This window comes from Falco peregrinus, chromosome 19 (genome assembly GCF_023634155.1).
Source record: "Falco peregrinus isolate bFalPer1 chromosome 19, bFalPer1.pri, whole genome shotgun sequence".
NCBI lineage: Eukaryota > Metazoa > Chordata > Aves > Falconiformes > Falconidae > Falco > Falco peregrinus.
Window position 1 is genome coordinate 4,300,899 of NC_073740.1, and position 20,621 is coordinate 4,321,519.

Below are 20,621 nucleotides of genomic sequence, written 5' to 3' on the forward strand. Positions count from 1 at the left end.
CAGACTTGGGCTGCAGAGTACACGTGCGTGTGCATAGGTGGCTGAGCAAGGTCCAGCACCCCCCTGCACGTGCGTTTGTGTGCACACCCATGTTTACTTGCGCATGTGCCTAACTAATAACAGGAGGCCCCTGATCCGCACAGCTCTCCCCACGCCCTGGGCACGCTTGCCTGGCTAGTGACAGAAGCTCTCGGCTCCGATAGCCCCTCTCCTCTCCTCTCCTCTCCTCGCCTTTGTCTCCCTGGCTTTTATTGAGTGCAGGTTTTGTGAGCGGTCGGTGACAGACGGCCCCGGTGCTCGATAACTAGACAATCTGTCACCACCACCACTGACAGCTTTCACAAGGAGCCCCTTTCCTTTCATCCTTCCCGGTTCCCTTTGCCTCTGCTTGTCCCCCTTCCACACGTGCTCTCTGGCTTTGTTCCCCCCTAAAAGCCAAATAGCGACAGAAGCTCCTGATCATAATATTGCTCTAATCGAGTCTGTCATAATCGGATCCAATCTAATTACGTCCAGATCCCTCTCTTCTCCTGACTCTCTCTATTGCCTGTCCATCTGTCCCTCTCTTCCCTTCCAGTCTTTGTGTCCATCCATCTGTTATCTGCAGGCCTTTCTCCCTTCCCATCATCTCCCTGGGCCCCTGCCCCATTCACAGCGTGGCCGCCCCGGCCCTTTCCTCCAGCGGCTCCCTCTCCAATCCATCTCGCTTAAAGGCCTCTCCATCAATCCATTTAGCAGCAGCTCCCTGCCTCCTCTAGCCCATCTGCTTCTCCCTTTCTGCTGGCTGCGAGATGCAGAGATGCTGTTTTGTTTGTATGTCGATCTTGATTAGCCCCAGAAACCTCACTGCTAAAGCTGTGCTGGCACTGGGGAAAGATCACCTGGGTAGCAGAGAGCTGTAGGTCCTAAGCAGCATCCTCCATCCCTGCCTCACCCTCTACCTCCTCCAAGCAATTGCACCTCACACAAGTGCCCAGGCTGGACACGCAGGCGAAAGAGGCTGGAGATAAAAGGATGGGGCCCCAGGAGCACAGGGCTGCACAAGGCAGGCTGGGGAAGAACGAGCTTGCATCAGTATTTCCCCAAACTTCCTTCCTTTTTCTCTCGCCCTGGTATTTTTTCTCCAGGAATGCACGGAACCGGCTGGACAATGGACAGACGTGCAGGCGTGGTGCTGGCGAGACCTGACGGGATGCTCTTGCTGCACACAAAGAGAGGACAAAGGTAAAGCAGAGCCGGGGCAGAGGGCTGCAACGGGACCCAGCGTGGCAACGTGGTGCCCAGGTACCAGGGTGTTGTGGATTTGGGATGCGAGGTCACTCCAGGGCCTTCTGTGCCCTTCCTAGCAGCAGCGGGTGCTGGTCCCTGTCGGAGACAAGGGCGGCAGAGATGGACCCTGGGCAGGATCCAGTCTGGCAATTCCTACACTCCTATTTGTAGTAGTCAGACCCTGATTTTAAACACATGTTGGACTCAGATGCCTGCTGGGTGCCAGCCAACGGCCCTTGCTTGCTGCCACAGTTATCCTGAGCTAAGCTGCCTTCGTTCCTTCAGCTGGACCTCGTTGCTGCTCATGGGTAGGACACAGAAAGCAGCTGTCAATACCCATGGCAGCAGGACTACTGGAGGGTGACCATGGGCTACCAGACAGAGCACTGGGACTGGGACACAGGACTTGGTGTATCCTTTAGACAGCAGCACCACACAAAGGCTCCATGACATCTCTATATCTGCTTGGTCCACAGACCAAAGACCCACCAGTCTACGTAGGCAAAGGATGGGCCCAAGCCCGCTTGACAGAGACTCAAGGCACAGGGCACACAAAGCTCAGTTTTTAAAGTATTCAGCACAGACAGACCTAGCGCAGTTTCAAAGGCATGCAGAGTAGCATCTCCCCTAGCATGTTTCCTCCATCTATTTATTTGGGAGTTAAAGCTAAATGCTCTTCCTTGAATAGTCCATGCTTAAGCAATTGTCACTTGTGAAAACAGGGTCTGGCTCCTCTGTATATGCCTTAAAGTGGTACGTGGAGCAACACCTCAGCCTCCCTAAATCCCGAGTGAGATATCTGGCAGGCAACAGCCCAGCTGGGAGCTGAGTCCAGCCATGCTGCAATACTGACCATCAGGGAGGAGCGAAGGGGGTGAATGACAGTCACAGCAAGGCCATCTGTGGGACAGCTCGACTCCAGCCAGCTGCAGCCACTGCTGCCCAAAGCACAGGTGCTGGGCTCCAGTGCCGGGAGCAGGAGAGGCAGCAGAAGCTGGGCAGACTGGAGAGGAAGGATGCTACGTGAGGAGCAGCACTGTCATCTCAGCTAAGAGAAACAGTGACTTCTCACAGAAGTGACAGAGAGCACGGTACTACAAATGCTGCTCTGCCATCTCCCAAGCTTGAGTAAGGTGATGGTAGCTGTTCCTACAACTCATCCAACAACCTCTCCTGCCCTTTGTCAGAAAGCTTCTTTCTTTGGTCTCCAAAAAAAAAAAAAAAAAAAAAAAAAAAAAAAAAAAAAAAAATCCCTTCACCCCCACAGTGGACATCATCTCTATTTTAGCTGCCGATAAAACATAGAAAACTAATTATTTAAGACGACACCAATTTTTTCTTCCTGTCTCCACTGCTTCCTTCTCCCAGAAGCCAAACAGCCCTGGCTTTGTTCTGGGCATTAATTAACTTTCCTGCCTCTTAATATTCCAGAGCCATAAAGTTCCCAGGAGCTGGGAGGCCGGGCGCTAAGAAAACACACATTTCCTCTCCTTTCTCCTTGTCTCATTGACTGTCACCCCCATATGTCTCCCCCCTCCGGGCACAAGGGCAGCTGCAAACCCTCCTCTCTGGGCTCAGCCCCAGCCCTCTGCCTCCTGGGAGGCAGCTGAGTTCAGAGGTCAAGAGAGTCAGTGGCATCTTCTTTTTGAGCAGAAATCCCTGGTAGAGTTGCGTGGGGAGAGAGGAGAGGAAATTGATGCTTGCAAATTATGTGTGTGCATGAAGGGGGGGAGCATGTGTGTCTCAGCAAGATGCCTGGGGGCTCTGTGGCGGAGGCAGCATGTGCCAGCTGCCCTCCTCAGAAGAGGAGTCAGGGGCTGCCCAAAAAAAACCTAGGCTGGGCTTTGATGTAGCTGGAGGTGGTTTGGGGTAATGCAAGCACTATCTCAGTACCAGAGGCATGGGTGGGAGTTCCACGGAGAGTCTGGGGGGTTATCAGTAAGGATGGGACTTCTCACGGGCCTTTGCGAGGCAAGGTACAGGGATGAGGCTGGTTTTGGAGGACAGTCAGGAGTAAAGTGCAGCAGAGATCCCTGGGTTTCTGCTCCTGGCTTGGCACATTGCAGCCAAAAGCGCCGGCAACAGGTAGTGAATTACTTCTCTCCAAGCACAACTGGAAAGGTAGTTCCAGTGTCTGGTTGATCTTCTCCAAGGCTCTCCTGCCAGCACCAGGAGCTGGGTGCACAGAGGAGATGGGAACAGTAGCAGTGCTGCAGCCTTTACCCTCAAGAGCAAAACACAGTGGAAGGTGCAGACAGGCAACTGCCCCTGGGAGCAGCTGCCCCAGCCCTTGCTGGCGTCAACAGCCTGTTTATTTTGAGGAGCTGCTCAGCAAGACTTGCTAGAAGTTGCATCACTTCTTTTTCCCTTGGCAGATGGCTGCAGAACTTGCTTCTTCCAGGCTCCATCTCTTGAGGGCAAATTTGCCCTTGGCTGCTCAGCCCCTTTCTCCTTTCTTCCCTGTTTCTTTGGTCAGGTGTCGAGCAGGGGCGAGAGCTTGCAGAACCCCCATCTCACCAAACCAGCAGAATAACTGACCTGCTGAACTTGGTGCCTAAAAGGTGCACAAAGATGCCAAGTGCTTGGATGGAACTCAAAGCTGTCCAGCATCTATAAGCATCAGGAAGAACTGGTTAGACCAGGAATGATGTAAAACAACCTTAAAATGCCATAGTGCTGGAAGAAACTGAAGTACTCATTCTTCGGAGCAACAAGCCAAAGCCTTAAGAGTCAGAAGACAGTGTTTTCCCAGCACCTGAACTGGTTTGCAATGCTGGACTGAAACGGAGTGAGCTTTTGTTTCCTCTGCTGACTGTGCTAGGGACGGTAACCTATGTCAGCTGGGAGAGCGTCTTAAATCACTGTCGCGAGGTTTGCCAGGAGAAATCTGTCGAAGCCAGAAAACGGCTAGGTATCTCTGGAGCGTTCCTGTGAATTGTTTCCCAGCTGGAATACGTCCTCCTGGACCAGCTACGACAGATGCAAGTGGTGCTTGCTTCATCCCTTCCCTAGACCAAGAGGCCGCCAGGGGTACTCTGCTGTGAGCCGCTGCTTCAAAGACAGCCAGACACAGAGCAAGAAAGTTGTTTGCTTTCCATATGTTTTGCATAATTTCCCATGCAAACTTTTCTAATTATCAAAGCAAATGGGCTTCGAATGGGGGAATTCTCTCATTCACGTCAGCCTACCTCAAAGAGGCCGTGCCACCGGCTTGGCCCCATCACCCAGCACAACTTAAGACCGACCCTACCTTATCTAGCCAGCACACCTAAAAATGCACCCAGTTACTCCGCAGAACTCAGTACTCTTGTTTCTATCGCAAAGATCCAAATAAAGCCACATATATGCCAATACCCAAACTATTTTCCACATTAATGTACTGAGAACGCACTTATTCCCCATTGCTTATTAGCATTAGGGATGCTCTAATTAATGCACATAATCTCAGGAGTGATGGGGAAAAGTGTATCAGGGGAGTTATCAACTTTAAGGTTTGCGCAGCTGAGGACAGCTGCTGTTACACCAGGATGGGCAGCACGAATTAGAGATACAACTCGGCCCCCAACCAAGGGCAGCTACTGCACCGCTACGCAGGGAGATACGTGAGGGGTCAAGCCTGTTCCATTTTTAAAACTGGGTGCACGCATCTACGGCGGATAACTGTACTCAGACTGAAGGCATGGAAAGGATGGCTTAGGAGCGAGTCTTTCCAGGGCTAAGACACGAACTCTGGGCTTAAAGCAGCAGCCAGCAGCTCCCCAAGGGGCAGCGATTTAGCAGTCGTACACAAAAGCAGCAAAGGCTTCCCTGGTCCCAGCGGAGGGGAATGAGCAACTCCCAAATCCACTGTCAGCTCTTTGTTTGAAGATCAGGACTGAGACTGAACGACTGCATCGGTCACAGAGATCCCGATTCCTCCCACCTTCCCCTCTCCTCTCCCCCATTTACGATCTGGAGAGGGATGCAGGTGAACGTAAGACCTTTTTGCACAGTCTTGTTTCCCATATAAAATGGGATTATCGTTCCCCACGACACAAAAAGCGGCTCCTTTCACCAACATTAGCTTTGCTTTAACAAAACACTTTTGTACTTCAAGTGCTGTTCACCTCAAGGTCTCAAGAGCATCCCCTCACCCCTGTGGAAAAGGGCAGTGGCAGGGGAAGCGTCATCGGTGAGAGAAGGGCGCTGCGAAGGAAAGGGAAGCGGCTGCAGCCAGTCTGGGCAAGGACAGGGAAGAGAAACCTAGGGACTAGGACTCAACTCTCGCAGCTCATTTACTTCCCAGACGAATCCCGCAATCCTGACTATTTCTTCCCCACCCCCTTTCATCCAACACTCAGGCCCAATTCCCCAGAGGAGGGAAGGCTCAGAGCTGTGCGGCACAAGCCTCATCATCAAAAGCCAGCTGAGCAAAATGAATCCACTGACCATGGCAAAACACACTGAGGAGGGCTGAAAACAGCACCGGCCACCGCCTTTCCTTTCACCCCTCTGTGCAGTGACACCGCTGGCACCCAGAGTCTGAGGGACACGCAGACCCCCAGCACAGGGTAAATTTTGGGCTGACAGTCAAGCAAAGACTTGCTGTGTTCTCCAGCGTTGGCAGCAGCAGAAAATGTGTCTGTGCTGCAGCGCCTGCCAGCCTAACCCCCTTGCTTCTCCCCTCCTTTTGTCAGGCACTGATAGGAGCGTTGCTCATTGCACTGTCCACAGGGGAGACCTGTTGGCCATCCAAGGAGCGGCGTAGGCACAGACAACAGAGGCAGCTGTTTGTTCGCCTCGCCAGAGAGCAGCTCCGAACAAAAAGCTGGGAGTGGAGAATGGGGCTGGGAGTGGTAAAAGGGCTTATTTCTGTTTGTATGGGGAAAACAAGGGGGAAAAAAAATTCCAACCAGAAGCCTTTGGGGAAAAAGAAAAACCCCAACAACCCCAAAAAGTCCAAACCCAAGCTCAGAATCCAGATTTGAAAGACGGAAGAGACCGCAGTTATGGGAAGGATGCATTTTTAATTTGAAAATTATCAGATGCTGATTAGCCATCACTGATCCCAACATCACTCCACACAGCACTGCTCCACCATGAATGAAGGATTTGCATTTTCATATGTAAAAAAAAAATGTAACAAACTTACCTTAGGGAAGGAAAAACATATTCTACAAAATTCTTTGCCAGACCACATGCTGTCTTGAGGTCCTCTCTCTCACCCAAAATACTTTCATGCACAGAAATAGTCTATGTGGATAATTCTGGGGATTTTGTTCTGACAAAGTTGGAATGAGTCCAAAGATTAGGAGTCAGAGGCTATGAAAATCCTTATTGTAAAGACAAGATATCTCCATGTAAATTGAGATATGAGTTTCTTCAGTATTGCTAGGAGAAATGAAAAGAAATCAGGCTCAGAAACACTCCACGGACTATCAGGAGCAGCTTCCTGATAGCAGGATCCATTAGCAAGTGGAAAAAGTCTCCCTCAGGGTAGCACTGAAAGTACAAGGTCTGAATTACTTTAAAACTCCAGAGTGTACGCCTAGTTGAGAAAAGACTTAAACACAATAAGCCCTCACTGTCCTCTAGGGAAGGGAAAGTGATGTCTGCTTTCGTGCTAGTCAGCTCCGATTTCTGGAATTAATCCTCTCTACCTATTTTTGAGCTCCTCGCTTTGGACAACTGCACTATCACACCTCTAAATCATGATCGCCGAAGAATAAGTGAATTTTCATACAAAAGAAACAACCAGGGATATCCAAGTGCCCAGTCAGTCATAACTGCTAGCCCCGAGAGTCCAGCCTCGAAGGAAACAAAGTGTGTGAGCACGCTCATTAAAAAACACGTTTATTATACCAGTGCCTGGGGATTGACTGAGATCAAGGTACCATCATACAAAGCACTGTTTGGAGCGATCAGCCAGCCCTGCCTTGGAGAGCTTACAGTCTAAACAAGAGGGAGTTAATCCCCTGTCCTGTCTGAGGGCATAATGTCTTGCTTTTGCCCAGCTGTAGAAAGAATTCAAAATGTCAATGTCGGTCAAAAACCAAGTAAGACAAACTCTGTTTCTCCCGAGACCAAAACATATTGCAACACCCAGTGTTTTTGGTCCTTTTGGCAGCAACTAAGACAAACCAGGCAATGGGTTAATTTGTAAGTGGAGATTTTTTTTTTAATTAAACGGAACTATTTATATATATATACAAAACCCAGAAAATATTGCACCATTAAAAAAAGGACATTTTACATCTAATCTTCTGTTAAACATACCTTGCCCTCCCTGCATTGTAGTATAGACAGATTCATAGCAACTGTCAGGACATTAACAGGCAGCCTGTGCTGTCAGACACCACGGAAATCTGCTGGTCCACGTACACCCCAGAGAAAATACCTTTCCCCTTTCCACCTTTGCCTTCATTTAGGCAACACATCCATCACATTGTCGTCTCAGCGGCACTCAGGACCAATCCTCTCAAGTTGCTCAGAAGTAAGGACAAATTAAAAAGAAAGGCTTTGGGAACTCCTCAGTCACAGTTTCTTTAGGGCTTGGTCGGCACGGTTTTCTGGGAAAGTCTCTTACGTCTTAGGGCTCAGTCCCCAGAAGCCGAGCACGGAAGCTCTGGAGAGAACCATTTGCATCCCTATCCAGAGAGAGGGGCATTCCAGTGTAGTTTTATCTTTGACAATTGTAATCCAAGGGCTAGGACTTCTCACGCCCTGAGAGCATCTTCAGTAAGCCACAGCCCCAGGGTCCCGCGGGATGCTAAAAAGTATATCCGCTTTGGCGTTGATAAAATACGTGGCGAGGAGAGAGAAGATCAGAATGGCAACACCCACAACCAAAGTGATTATCTAGGAAGGGATGAGAAATACACTTCAGCATTGTTGTTACAAACACAGACCCTGCAGCACCTCACAGAATTTGCACTGAATGGGGGGGGGAGGCTCCACCAGAAAGCTACAGAGACCAGCTCACCACCGAGGCGCTAAGTATATTAAAATAAAAAGATACTCCAAGGAACTTACAGCCTTAGGCAAAAGCAACTACCAGACAGGGACCAGGTCAGCTTTCGTTGTGGTTCCCTGACAGTGCAAGACAGCCCAACACAAACCCATGTTTAAAAGTTGTATCACGGATAAAGGACATATCGTGTTTCAGAGCGGTCGACGCAGTTCGCAAAGATTTTTAGCAAGTATTTAATGTAATACTTTGGCTACTCCTGCATGAACTGTCATCTCCTCCAGCAAGGAAATGCAAACACCTTTAACAGGCACAGTTGCTGGCAGAATCAACACCTGCCGATAGCCTTTGCCTAGCGGAGATTACCTCCTGCTCAGCACCTTTCCTGAAGCTGAAGTGCCAGACCGGTCTAAAACCTCATCAGATTCCTTCCTGCCAACCCTTCTCCTTGCGTGGTAGGACTGCCGCTCCCAGTCTCCCTGAGATATCTCAGAACAGTCCCCACACAGCGCCCAGACACCCACGTGCTGCTACAACTCCCTCAGTACATTTTCTCTCTGGTCAACACTTTGGTGATGGCCGGGCTCAAATTGTGCATCTCCAGGGCACCTGTACCTGCAACAGGCCGAGAGACACGGGCAGAGCACTGTGCTTGCCTGACAGTGCTAAAAAGGCCCAGTGCCACCCAAACCAACTGCTCCGATTTCAAATAACCACCCCAACAACTGCCTGGGCTTGCAGGGCCTTTGGGTGGCTTAGCCCCAGCACATGATGACGCCAGCATCTGTCCTGACAGGGTATGACATCATTAACAGCCAACCAGAGGGCATCCAGACAGGCACAGAGTCCCAAAGTAACTGTGTGCTTAACCCTTCTTCTGCTGGTGCTTAAGCCACATCACCCCCAGCTCAGGGCTGCTTGGAACGTCAGACATGGAACCAACAGCCGCTTTGTGACAGTTTGGGCAAAATTTCTTTCTGTGCTGTCGAGGGGATTCGATTGGCGGGAAGATCTGGGTTGTGAATCAAGGAAAACACCTTAACGGCTAAACCTGGCTCCCTGTGCTGGGGGAAGGGGTTAAGACTCCCGTCACTTCTATCTTTTATTCACAGAGCTCAGCCTGCTCCTGGGACTCTTGATTATTCTGCACTGTCTAGGCCCCAATGACTATGTTATTAACCCACAAATGGCTGGAGGTGGTAGGGTTATCACCAGCGATGCGTTCTCGGTTACCTCATTTTCAAGGATCAAAGCCTGACTGCTCTTATCTGGGCACAGAATGATGGCACAAGATCTTGTAACAAACTCTGAACTGTTTCTCCAGCTGTCAGGAGACATTATTCAAAGCTAGCCTCACTTTCTTTCTCTGTTTTCTTTTCAGACGTGTACAAACTCACCTCTAGCTCCTTGCTGGCTACCAGAAATATTCGGGCACGGATCTCTTTCCACCGACTCTCTGTCCATGTGGAGTATTCTGTAGATCCCCACTGTCTCAGCTCAAAGGCGGGAGAGAGTGCTTTGCTTAGGTGAACTGTTGACCGAACACAGTAGGGGATTCGTGACGTGGAGTTAGGGTCCAGGGAACCCTGCACCCAGGCATATTCATACATCTGCAAAGAAAACGGGAGAGTAAGAGACAGCAAACAGCCACTAGCAACCAACCAGCCTATCCCCTTGTTCTGGAACGTTACCTGTGTCTGCGGAGAGAGAGAGCGAGGGGCTTTACTGACTGTTCTTGCTGTCAGGGGATGCTTTTGCCCACTTCTCCCCTGCCCTTGGGCCTTAAGATGCCTCCTTGTTGGAGGATTTTCCCAGTCCTCCTACGTGTTATTACTAGCAATAGCAAGCCTTCCTAACCAGCCTTCTTCAGAAGCAGAAACCACCTAACTGGACAGCAGATCTGTCCTTGCCTATCATCCCACTCTAACTTACTTCTTTCTCACTGTTGGGTGTCTTTTCAGGGTTCAGGCACTCTTCCTTGGTGAGGTTAACAACAGTGCCGGTGAGGTTGGCCAGGACATACTGCACAAGGTAGGTAGTGTTCACAGGGCTGGAAACGGCAACGTAGTGTTGGGGCACATCACCTGGAACAGTCAGAGAAATGGGATTGGCAGGGAGATGGCCAGAAGCAGGCAATGTTACTATGGCGCTTTAGAAAGCTGCCAGGTAACATATGGGGTCAAACCCATCCCCTTGTTCTTCTTCCCTATGTTGCTCTTACCCAGAATTCCTTTTATGTCTGGTTTAATGATGGACTGAAACCAGGAATTGTTCATTTTAATCAGAAACCCATACAGCATTCGAGTGACCTGGAAAGAGATGGAAATTGGTTTATACAAAGAGGAGAGAAAATAGCACCTTAACAGCTACTCCTCTCAAGATTATTTGGCTGACAAATATTCCCCACTACAGGGGCCAAGTGAAGGAGAGACTCTATGTCACAACTGTATATAATTCAGGATCGAGCCGTGAAAATTGGGTTTGATTCCAGCTCCACTGACTCCTTAGCTGATCCCTGTGGCACACATTGCCATTTCACCTCAGCTCCCTCTTCTGCTTCGTGGAACGAGGATAAAGGAGCTCTGTGTTGTAGAGGGCTTGTGAAGCTTCATGTCTGCCCTGAGATTGAGAGGCAAGGAACTAGAGAAGGGCGAAAGGTTTTTCATTCAGCTGTGGTGGGGAAAGAGAGAAGGGGGGGAGGCAAAGCCCTCACCGAGACAGACAGGACAGCATGCTGTGTAAACACATATAAACAGAGACAGAAGGGAAGTACGTGAGGGCTCATCAGAGATGCCAGGGACTCAATTCCATCTGCTCGTACCGTTTTTGGATCTGCCTGAATAGCAGAGGTGTTGTTGGCTCCCCCTGCAAGCCGGTAGAGAGCACGGGCGACCACTGTGGCAACTTCTGCCAGGGACTGCAAAGGAAGAGTGCTCTGTGTTAATCAAGATAGGCAGATCCAGCAAAACAAGCAAGGAGAGCAAGCCAGAATCTACACATCCATCAAAACACTTACACCGTGCTAGCATTTGAGTGCCTATTACCTCTGTCACTGTACAAAGCGCTCCCGCCTTCTTTCTTCCCTTGTTGAAACCAGCTTGCCCCCTCTCCCCGTGACCCTGCTTCTATCTGCCCCCACCCAAAGCAGCTACAGAAAATGCAAAGTAGGAACCTTGGCTGTGTCTGTGACATACTCCAAGGTCTCCTCAGGGCTAAGCCCCTCGGGGTATTGCATCCGGATGTTCTCTGGAGTGTCGTACATGCTCTGGTAGTATCTGAAAAGAAGAAGGCAAACAGAGGTTGGGGAGGGGCAGAAAGAAACCACAGGGCATGGAATTCAGTTCAGAGTGTGCCTAAAGCAAACAGTGGGAGCAGTCTCCTGGGAGCAGAGATACAGCCCTGCCAAAGCACTGCCCTGCCACACGCTCCTTAAACCATTTAATGAGGCTTTATAATTAACTTGGCCCTTCCACAGCTTCTCCCATCTGAGGATCTCCAAGCAATTTACAAGCTGTGATTAGCTTTCAGGTGGGCGACAACCCAATCTATTAAAAGGGTAGAGAAACTGAGGCAAGGACAACCCATGCGGAAGGTCTCCCGGGAGGAGGGCTTTTGCTGCAAGTCCTGCCAGTGGATTTTATTAATGCCTTATCTTGAAGGCAGCAAGAAATTCCAAGTGAACCCTATGAGAGATTTACACCAAGGTGTCTGCCGCACAGCCAGCTGAACTAGGAACTGGGCTGAGAGCCCACTGCGTGGTCTGTGCATCTGACATTCCCAGCCAGCCTGGGACTGATCCCCCCCGGTGTAAAGCTGGGTCACACAGCAGCAAGTTGTGCTTTTCTCCAAGCCAGCTCTTCTTTAGAGCTGTGCAGATTTAGAGGTGAAAGGGAAGCCCTTAATTGCCACAGAGGTTCTCAGAAACAGCGGAGAAGGACAGAAGATGAAGAGAAAGAGAGGATTTGACAAGTTTAGGGAAGAGGGGAGAGGCATATGTCTGTCCTCTACCCCACATTTCCACTCCAACGTTGAAGAGGAGCAGGGGATCCCCCAGGAACGTGCTGTAGCAGGGTCATGTGGGGTGAATGAAAGTGCCCTTTCCAATGCCTGGGGCTTTTTGCCATCACAAATAGAAAGCTATATTAAAAAAAAAAAAAAAAAAAAGGCAGCTAGCTTCTGGAAGAACAGATGAGGCTTAGGCACGCTCAGTTGCCATTTGCTCACCTCTGGCTTCCAGCCAGCTGTGGGGAACATTTTCTGTACAAAACTGGATTTCTTTCGGTTGTCAGAATAATTATGTTGCGCTTGTTCAATTACATGGCACATGTTTGCTCCTCCACTCCCCCCAGACTGCGGCTCTACATGTATGTTAGGCAGCATACCCCTGGCAGAGGCGCTGCAGGAGCTCAGATGCCCTCTGCCGGCTCCGCTGCCTTTGGCCTGGCCCTTCGACCCCGGAGAAGTACCTGTTCTGGAAGGCAGTCTTGTGGTCCGTTAGGACCACGCCGGGGATGTGCCGGGCCCGAAGAAAGCGCTGGAAGGAAGACGGGGGAAGAGGCTGCGAATATCCAGCTTCCTGCAAAGTCACGCTTGCTCCCGTGCTGCTATTACTCAAAATATCTAGCAAGTTTCTAACCTGAAAGAAGAGAAAATGTTCTGCTATTCTTTCAGATGTGTAATTTCTCTGGAAACATTAACATCCTGATCAGCTGCAGTGTGCTAAAGATCCCACAGCATTTTGGTTAGATGAACAGCTGCAGGTTGCTTTCGATTACCTGCACTTCAACAGACTCATTCAGCCGAGAGACAGGGTCTGTATGCATCCATAGAACAGAGTCATTCCTTAGAGCCACCTGCAAAAAAAAAGCCCCAAACACAGTAAGTACATGACTGGACACCAGTGAGTCTTACAGAGCAGGGTAGTCTAGTCCAGGGAAAACCAAAACCAGTGAAAAGCTGGCTGGGAAAACCACAGCTAAATTATCACAGAGAAACAGGCAATAAAAAAGTCCCCTAACTTATCCCACACCTGATTCAACTCCACAAATGAATGAATGTTGTCCAAGCGGAGAGGAAACTTGTCTTTTTCCATATCATACACCATTCGTGAGCTGCCAATGTAATCAAAGGTCTCCTGCAACAGGAAAAAAATATCGTACATGAATCGCACACGGATAGCTGCCTGGCACAGCGGCAATGTTTGAGAGGCTGAGGTGGACCAAAACCAAGCGTCTGAGGGCCAACTACTGCACCAAATATTTCTGAAGCTTCGCAAAGCCTGGCACACACCAAACCACCAAAGCAAATATTACATTGTGCCTGGCTCCAAAGACCAAGGTATTGTAGGAAGGGACGGAGGCAAAGGACAAAAACGAAGGCAAACGGCAAAAAACCAGGGGACAGCTACTGAATTCCACAAGCGAAAAAGGCACAGAGCCAGACTTACGCGGGCTCTTACCGATATCTTACAAGATACTGTTATTGTGAGTAAAAGCAGAAAGGCATTAATACAGCCTTTACTCTGGCGTAAGTCATCTCTTCATTTTTTGGTATGGAGAACAGCAAGTCAGGGAAAAGGGAAATTCTCCATGCTAGAAATTAAACACATGAAGCTTTCCAGAAAGGAAGGGTCTCTCTTTCCCTGGAAAAAAGGGAGGGAAGGCTAGATGACAGACCCGAGTTTGTCAAGGGAGCTGCAAGAAGCTGAGCATTGCCTGGGGAAGAATAGGTGCCCCTAAGAAGAGAATCCCCACGACAAAGAACGGCAATGAAGTCAGCCAGCCCCCAGACTTCCCCCTTGACTAATTCACAGTCGAGTCTTATCATTCCTCCTATGACAGAGAAGGTCCATTCCATAGCGCTAGATGCCCGTCTCCCCCAGGGAAATTCTGACTAGGGATATATGCGCCGAGGAGGGTGAATGAAGGAATCACATGGCCACAGCGTGGGGCTGTGGGAGCCAGTTTCACAAAGCTGCACAAAAGAAGCCATCAATGTAGATGCCTTGAGGGGAACATCAGCTGTTGGCCATCAGTCCCTCCTCCACAGGCTTGTTCTGCTTTTCCACAGCTGCCAACTCCAGCGCTGGGCTCTCAGAAATGAGCTACATTTTGCTGCTGTCAACACATATATTTTTAATCTAGCCTTTTCTGGGCTTCATTTCAGAATTTAGAGCCTGACCATTGCAGTTCATCCTGAATGGGGGTGAGGGGGAAGAGAGGTACCACCAGGCACTCTGGGAGGAGAGAGGAGGGAAAGCAAAGTTTGAGTCATTCATCCAGAATGAACTGTGGGGCAGAATATGGGTTGCCCCAGTGGAAGCTCCATCTGCTGTTGTTATCCCAGTGCAATTAAGATCCTGTTATCACTGGGGGAGCAGAGAGAACCACAGTGTGGGGCTGCAGACAAATGATTCTGCAAAAACAGTAGGGAAAAAGCTCACGTGCAGGGAGCCAAGGACTGATTTGCTACCTTAGAACAAGCCAAATGGTGGAGCGATGCCGCTGCTCTTACCCCTTGGAAGAAGGTGAACATTATATTCCTTTGCAGCAAATGAACATCTGACACTTTATGAAGGGCTTCAGCAGCAGCCAAGTGGGTCACAAAAGAAGAGACAGCACTGTCTGCCCCGGGTGCAATGTTCCAGAAGAAGGAATGGCTGTCAATCTGTAAGCACGAACAGGAGGTGTAAGAAACTTGCACGTAGACAGAGGAATTCTGTGTTGAGAAAGCAAATCTATCACCTTGCTCCTATCCCACTCAGCCTACTGGTAAGGGAAGAATCGAAGCACCCCACTTAACGAAACTTAAAATACTGACTACACTGCTGTGGCAGTCCTGAGGCCTCAGAGCCCTGCTGCCACCCCCCCCCACTCAGCCCTAACCCCAGAACTGAGAACAGCAAGTGTGCCACGATTTTAATGCACTGTTCAGCATGAGTCTCTGAGATGGTGACAAGATGGAGTTTGGAACTTGCATCTCTGGAGAGTGTAAAAGTGACTGTAACACTGACTGCTAGACAGGGAAGCGAACTTCTTTCTCAGCTTTGACACTGACTTGACACACAACAAAATCTTCATGTGATTCAGCCTCTCCCCCCCAAGAAGCACAGATGAGCTAACCATGCCATCTCCCTCTCTGCAACACTTCTTAAGGATGCAAAATATCTTAGGAAAGTGTTACAGACACTGACTATTTCTACTTGTCTAGTTCCATCAGTGAAGAAAATGCTGAAAAAAACCCCCTCACATAACAAGACAGAAAGAAACAAAAGGCAGATGTCCTCATATCGAAACAATGGGTAAACCCACCAACTAAAAGGCTCGTACTTGCAGAAGCACAGCAGCCAGTCAGATCTAAAAGGTTTGGAACATGGGAAGAAATGAAAATATATGAGAGAAGTATATTCCTATGAAAGTCGAAGCCCACATCTTCCCAGAATCCTTCCAGTCCATGCTCTACAAATCAAGATTAAGAGGTACCTACTCGTGTAGCGACAATAATAACTTCCTTCTCAGGATCAACTTTTCCAGAGGAATTGATAGGTTGCAAGGTGCTCCACACATTGTAATCAAGAAGAGGATCACATACCACCTCTAGGAAGCAGAAAAAACATTGCTTGAGTTGAGACAACAGCAGTGACAAGTGAGAAATGAGATTTCTGGTCAGCTGCAGCTCATCGGTAGCTCTATCAGATGAACAAACTTTTGCTCAGCAGCAGTGAAGTCCCAGCCCCAGGAACATCACGGGCAAAATATTCACCAGGACCAGGATTTTGACTAACGTACACAGAGTCTAATGGAGTAGCAATCTCAGAGCCATTCCAGATGATCTACGTAGCAGCTATCAGGTGCCTTTCTCAGCCAGCATCTCTTCTATGTGTTATTTTCCGAACCGATGACAAACCTAGCCCAAAATTCCGTACCACTTCAACAGTGTATCCTGAAAAGGCTAAGCAGGCAAACAAGCCTTTAAGGGAAACTCTAAAATTTTCTTTCTTTGCACAACTGTATTCCACTGGGATTTTTACCACCAGCCTCGTCCCACAAGGAAAGAGGATTCTGCTCACCTGGATTAATGCTGAAGGTGCTTTGGAGGGAGCTGCGTCTCATGCAGGTGACAGTGCTGGTGACAGCGTGCATGTGGGAAAAAAGCTGCATGGCACAGAGAGGGTACTCGGGGCCAGATCCATCACGAGGGACATTATGGTCTTGATAACACTGGATGGAAATAAAAATCATTACAAAACTTAGCCCTTCTGTAATAGCACTGCGTACTGCAAATAAAATGGGACCATGTATTTTTACTGTATAGACTTCCACATCTAAGTGGAGAGAAAACAAAACTTCTCCCCCCTTTGCTGGACTGTGTGGCGGTTCCCCTCTCCTCCCTCCTTGCTGAGGAAGCGCAGTACCTGCTTAATAACTTGTGTCTCATTGGCATCTTCAAGGAGAAAAATAGGGAAGTCAAAATCCTCATAGGAAAGCCCACTCCCCACAGGATTCCACACAGTCTTATTGCAGTGTGCAAACTGAGGGCCATAATCTTTGGAATAGACACCTGGAAACAGAAAGAAATGGGCAAATCTGAGCCTGCAAGAGAATAACAGACTGCAGGAGAGGTAGGGCCTGCTGAGAAAATAGCAGCAAATACAAAATGAGCACCATTATGGGCTGAGGAACCAGCTGACAAAAGCTTGGAGAGACAGAGCTGGTCACTGCATGCGGCAGAGTGGCAGAGACAGAGCACTGTGCCACGCAGAGAGAACGAGTAACATGCACACTTGAAGTCATCACATGCCAGGAGGCTGGCATGAGCACTCAGTGAGCATTTATCACATGCTGAGAGAGCGGAGGAGGCACACAGAGAAACATTATACCTCAAAAGGCAGAACATACAAACCCGCATTTTCTGAGCTCATCATGTGTTGGAAGTACCCCTCAGGCATCCATAACGTGCCAATCATCTTAACACCTCAATACTGTGCAAACAGCATGAAGGCAGAGACACGACAAATGCCAGCACACGGAACTCATCACAGGAGCGCACACGGCATCCTGCACAGCAGAAAGCCTTGTGCAAACTACGGAAGGTGTAGCAATTTCTCCCCTCAAAGCGCAATACAGTTAAGTTCGCTGCATGAAAAAACAGCGAAATGAAAACCTAACTGAAACCACAGAGGGAATTCAGGGAGGCAAAATGTCATCTTAGAAAGTAGCGACTGGCCCAGGCAGAGAGGTAAACGCACCCTCCGCTCGATCTATGCAAACACAAGACGCTTTAATGACTGAGTGTGGACAAAGTATGAGTTTCTCACACTAAAGAAAAAGAAGTTACAACAACCCTTGGTCAGGTTTAACACTTTAGGGACTTAATGCTGTTTTAGCCAGCTTATCTAACAGTCTTCCCCTCAACACCTGCCCCAGCCCTTGCTGAGACATGACAGGATTCCAGCTCAGACAAACTACTCTGAAAGAACATATTGAACCTGTCATCTTAAACATGATTTTATGTTAAGTGTAGCTACAAGTTCAGCCATCCTTGGCACTTCTTTCTTTGGCCATATGATGTAGAGGCACCATTTCTCTTCCTCCCAACAAGGATAAAGACAACATTTCCTTACCAAACCCATCGTTGGGGCACTTCAAACCAGGAGAGAAGCCCTGGGGAGGGCTAGGTTTGGCAGTGGCCACAGCAAGGCCTGACACGCGTGAGGTTCCCTTCAGCTGCAGCATTACCCTCCTGGAAGAGAGAAAATATGACTGAAATGACAAATTCATTAATGAAGAGTTACAGTCCAAGACATGCTAACACTGACATTATTACGATCAAGCATGTGATGATGCTTTTGATCAAAACCACTATGTCCCTTTTTCTTTAATGTTCTCAGAACTGCGTAAGATTACAGACACAGCAACAAGCAGAAAAATTCAGCCACTTCTTTCCTGCTCAACCCAGGAAGAGATGTGACCGATCTTAATCACATTGTTCAATGAACTTCAGTAACTTCTACCGTGATGAACACGGCATGAGAATTCAGAGAGAGCAGAGCTCTTCTAACAGCAAAGCAGCCCACTTAAGAAGAAATAAATTCAGGCACTAAACCACAGTAAAACTACAAACAACCTCGCTATACTGCAGTGCAGTATCAAGGCTGATCCTGCCATCTGTTACTTGAAAAATGATGTTTTCATCACCAGACTAGAGACCCACGTTGGTCTTCTAGACTCCACTCACCCTGGGGAGATAAAAACTGGTGATGACTGACCTGTTGAAGAGGTTCCCATCTAGCAGTATCATGTAGGGTGGATGCGGGCCATCAGCAAGCACCCAGTTCAGGTCCTCCTCCTTCTCAACCACATGGATCACGCCCGTGTCTCCACTGATGGAGGCTGTGGAAAGAGAGTGGGCCCTCCGTGTTTCCCAGGGATCTACTTCATTCACACCCTCAACCCACCCCAGAATAGCAGGGCAGTATGCCACTAAGGGCTTTAGGGAAGAACAGCTCGTGGATTTAGAGGGCTGGAGGGAGCAATCTGGTGAAGTGGCACTATTTAGCTAGAGCAAGACAGAAAAAGGAGCAGTGGTTTTAGTAGGGGGAAAAAACACCGCTGAACAGCACAGATTAAGAAATAAGCACTCACACTCTGAAAGCATCTTTTAAGCACATCAGGACCTTCAGCTAAGCACTATGAGTCTCCTGTGACTGAAGAGCATAAGGAAGGATAGCAGGAAACTGAGGCCCTGAGGCAGAAAGGCACTTGGAGGGGACAGGACCTGCCTCAAGTACCACAGCCCCAGCAGCAGTTCAGTGCTGCCCCTCAGCAAAAAGATTGCAAATTCAGAAACTGAGAGCTCAAAGACAGCTCAGCCTGAGGCCTGGAGGAGCCCAGGGGGCAAAAGATTGTGACAGCAAAGGGGATTAGCAAAAAGCAGGTCCACTGCTTGTCATTTTGCTCTGTTCCAAAGAAAACAGACGATGCACAAAGCACTTTCATAAGAAGCTACTGATAAAAACAAGCACTTTGTCAACCCGCAGAGTTAGTAACTGCTGCCGTTGTCAGAAACTGCCTGCAACTGGGAAAACGGGATGGCATACGGCTGTCCGCCCGAACAGCAGGCGCACACAGAGCATGGAAGAGGAGCCAGAGAACTTTGTACCCTCGGTTATTTGACAGCCCAAGCGCAGCTGTGCTACCCTGTAGCGGCAGCTGACAATCTCCGCTGCAGGGACTGGCTCACTGCGGAAGCAAAACGAAATGGGAAATGAGCAAAATGCTGACTCACACTAACTTCAGCCAGGAATACTGCATGAATGGGGTTCCCTTATCTTTTAACAGTCATGCAGTCCTGCCTTTGCCATTTCAATATGACAAAAAACCCCTCACCAGTTAACAAGCACTGCACAAGCAGCTCAGCCAAACATTCCACTCCTTTCAGATGTCGCTTCCTCACTTCTTCGCTCCCTGCTCCCTTTCTTTAGTACCTTGTTAAGCCCTAACACACCCTGCAGTGCTCACAGCTTTGCCGCGCACCCCTAGAACCTGTGGCCTGGCTTTGTCCTGTGTGCGCATTGACTGCATGAGCTCAAAACGCTGCTCTCAGTCTTGGCAGGGATTTTTGAGGTCTGTAGGAACACAACCTCTCCAAGACCTCCACCCCTCGATTTAGCAGAAGCAGGTCAGTGCATTCAGCACGACTAGAGCAGGATTGGAAGAGAAGGGCAGTACCTATCTAGGCAAGTCCAACGGCGGGGCAGCACTCACACCGCATCGCCCACGGCGTGCCCAGCCCAAGGAGCAGACCCAGGGCCCCGCAGCAGTACTCACACTGGCAGCCGATCTGGTGGGTGGCATTCAGGAGGCGAACGCACGGTGCCGTTTTGTTCAGGGGGATGTAGATCTTCCTCTCAACAGAGTTCCCCTGGCAGGAGCCTGGGGAGAAGACACAGCCGCACCTCAGAGGGGGCAACCCGGGGCTCCTCGCATCCCAGACGGCTCTCCCCAGCTCGGGGCGGGGGAAAGGCGAGCCCCTCCGCAACTCAGAGGACAGGCGAGGGCTCCCAGTGCCGCCATCTCCAAGGGAGCCAGGCGAGGCCCTCCCTACCTCCTCCTCCTCGCGGAGCGGTCCCACACGGGGGAGGCCAGGCCTGCCCCGTCCCTCTCCCAGCCAGGCTCACCCGCTGCCAGCACGGCCAGAAGCAGCCCCCGGAGCAGCCCCCACCAGGCCGGGAGCGAGCCCCGGCAGCTCCTCGCAGCGACCTCCATCCGCCGGCTGCCCCAGGCTCTCCCCGCTGCCGCCGCCATCTTCCCAGCCCTTCCGGTTCCTCCACGGCGGCCACGCACAGGCGCCGCCGGAAGCCGCTCTGCGCCGCGGGAGGACTGACACTCGATGGTCGGGGGGGGTG

At 49.7% G+C, this 20,621-nt stretch overlaps 1 protein-coding gene across 1 annotated transcript; it reads right to left on the reverse strand.

Moving 5' to 3' along the window:
* Nucleotides 1–7,084: 7,084 nt before the first annotated feature.
* On the reverse strand, nt 7,085–20,557 carry NCSTN (nicastrin). Its single transcript, XM_005233170.4, has 17 exons — nt 20,394–20,557; nt 20,044–20,148; nt 18,483–18,606; nt 17,838–17,956; nt 16,629–16,774; nt 16,284–16,434; nt 15,701–15,810; nt 14,729–14,881; nt 13,245–13,349; nt 12,991–13,068; nt 12,682–12,851; nt 11,388–11,490; nt 11,037–11,132; nt 10,437–10,524; nt 10,148–10,299; nt 9,613–9,825; nt 7,085–8,106 (listed from the first exon to the last, which is right to left on the reverse strand). The coding sequence occupies exons 1-17, from the start codon at nt 20,518–20,520 to the stop codon at nt 7,984–7,986; spliced, it is 2,163 nt and encodes a 720-aa protein (XP_005233227.2). The 5' UTR covers nt 20,521–20,557; the 3' UTR covers nt 7,085–7,983.
* Between the last annotated feature and the right edge of the window lie 64 nt (nt 20,558–20,621).